General features: G+C 36.4%; 1 protein-coding gene across 1 annotated transcript in view; it reads right to left on the bottom strand.

Moving 5' to 3' along the window:
• Positions 1–1,236: 1,236 nt before the first annotated feature.
• LOC119572295 (rRNA methyltransferase 1, mitochondrial-like) overlaps positions 1,237–2,500 on the bottom strand; it is a gene marked incomplete at its 3' end in the record, with an annotated part of 20,799 nt that continues 19,535 nt past the window's right edge. The window contains 2 exon segments of the mRNA XM_037919318.1: positions 1,237–1,440; positions 1,551–2,349. Coding sequence (XP_037775246.1) covers positions 1,237–1,440; positions 1,551–2,349 — 1,003 coding nt within the window.

The following is a 2,500-nucleotide window of genomic DNA, read 5'->3' as shown; positions in this document are numbered from 1 at the left end:
TGCCTTTCACTTCACCTAGGTGTTCTAATTTCCATAACAGTCTTTTATGAGACATCTTCTCAAATGCCTTCTGAAAGTCTAAGTATACACAATCCCCCCAGCCATCTCTCTCGTAATATTTCCGAAACTCTATTATAGAAACAGAGGAGATTTACTATGCATGACCTTCCTTCGCTAAAACCAAATTGTTTACTTGATATTATATCATGTCTTTCAAGTACGTCAACCCACTGTTTCCTAATTATCCTTTCTTACAGCTTGCATAATACACTGGTTAACAAAGTTGGTCTACAGTTTAGAGGATTTTGTTTGTTGCCATTTGTGTATAAAGGTGTAACATTGGCTAATTTCCAATATTTTGGTAGATTTCCTTGAAATATTAACAATATTAGAGTACATAACTGTTTGGCACATTCCCTTAGAACCCATTTAGATATCTCATCTGGTCCCTCTGTTTTAGTCTTGTCTAACCCTTTCAGTAGTGTGCGTGTGTATGTGTGCGTGCGTATGTGTGTGTGTGCATGTGTGTGTGTGTGTGTGTGTGTGTGTGTGTGTGTGTGTGTGTGTGTGTGTGTGTGTGTGTGTGTGTGTGTGTGTGTGTGTACAATGTAGCAGATGGGACCCCCATACTTCCTTCAGCTGCTTCAGTCACTTACGGCAGCTGGGACGCTCACTACTTATACCAAGAATGACCTAGCTTAGACAGTTCCTGTCCAGTGCCCGACGTGGTAAGGTCAGCCTCCCCTTGCCTCAGGCGAGGGGTGGCGTGACCCCGCACTCACCGCTTTACCCATAGACATCGTCTCGTGTGTTCCCTGACTGTGTTGTACTCTTATCAATAAAGAGTGAAGCCATCATACAACCATAACTACCCCTGCAGCCATTGCACTAGGGCTCATAGCCTTTTACAGTGTGCATGCATGTGTGTGTGTGTGTGATATTTAGTGTGTCAGTAATTCCTTATAGATATATAAATATAAAAAATATCTTATAACATATAAAAAGATATTGCCAATTTAATTCCACAGAGGACATCAATTTTATCTTTAAGTATATGACCTCTAATTATTGAAGAACTATCTAAAGCACACTGAGAAAGGACTGCATATATTTTCTGAAAAAAAAACTATTTGATTTAGTGTTAAAAGCTAAGTAAAAATTAAATAAACAGAGTCTTAATTACAAGAATTGTTTGATAATGCAATAAAATATCTATTAACAACATGAAAGCTTGACTTACCAATAACTAACAGAGTATTTTCCTTTGCCTCAAAATCTTTGATGGGCACAGGCATGTTAGAACTAGTAGCTGTAGATAGCAGATTCCATTTTGATTTATGAAGAAAACCAAAAAGCTTTGAAGCATCCTCCACTTGATAAACGGTCAGCAATTCTGCTACTCCAGCACTTGCTTTACTAACATTACCAGTAATTTGACAACTGAAAAGAAACAAAGTAGTCTAAAAAAATGTATGCTCATATTCATAGATATTTCACTTAGATTGCAAACTAAACATTTTATCTAAATGCTGAATAAAAACAGAACATACCTGTGTCCTTTAGATGTTATTATTTTATCAACCCCAAAGTAGTAAGCTGATCTTAAAATAGCTCCAAAGTTCATGGGATCCTGAATTTGGTCAAGATAAAGCCATAAAAGTGATGTTCTTTTTCTTTCCCCTAATTCAAAACCTTCACCAGTTTTATTTATCAAGCTAGATGCCAGGATCTCCTCCTCTTCAAGCTCCTCTATCAAAAGACGACTAGCTTTGCAATAAATGCCTTGATGTACTTTGTCACTCTTTAAGAATTGTCCAAATTGCGATGGTTCTAATCCATGCATTTCAATATTTCTTTGGTGGCATAGGTCTAGTATTTCATTAATTTTACTGTTATTTGCTTCTACACCTTTTCTGTAATATAATTTGTGAATCTTTCGACGTTGGGCACAAAAAGCAAGGTAAACTGGGTGTATTCCATATATAATGTCATCTTTTAATATCTTACTTTGACCTGTTTTTCTTTCTTTATGGCATAAATGCTTTTTAGACCAGTCTCCTCCTTTCATCATATTTCTATGCATTACTTTATTGGCTTGTTTTTTAAACATCTTGCTACTGCAAGGCTCATGTTCTGGGCTTCCTGCTGATCTCCCATAACTGCTATGCCAGCTGATCCCAGGCACTTCATTTCTTATGCAATCTTGTAGTTTGTCTGTTCCACTGACTGAAGAAACAATTCTTGATGTTTCTTCAATCTTACCTCTATGAAACCCATACCGGAAATTATATGGAAATATTGGCAAGGATTTGTTGCTTGCTCTTCGAAAAATACCTTGGTACACACTATCTGAAAGAAAATTCATCGACAAAATTATTTTACTGCAAAACTTTTACATTAGTAATTCTAAAATAATTCTGTCAGCACTTTCATGTAATTACTGAATCAACTGGTCTGTTTACCATCTTACAGTTCCAATACCAGTCTTCATACTAAAACC

This window comes from Penaeus monodon, chromosome 1 (genome assembly GCF_015228065.2).
Source record: "Penaeus monodon isolate SGIC_2016 chromosome 1, NSTDA_Pmon_1, whole genome shotgun sequence".
Lineage (NCBI taxonomy): Eukaryota > Metazoa > Arthropoda > Malacostraca > Decapoda > Penaeidae > Penaeus > Penaeus monodon.
This window is presented reverse-complemented; position numbering and strand designations above follow the sequence as displayed.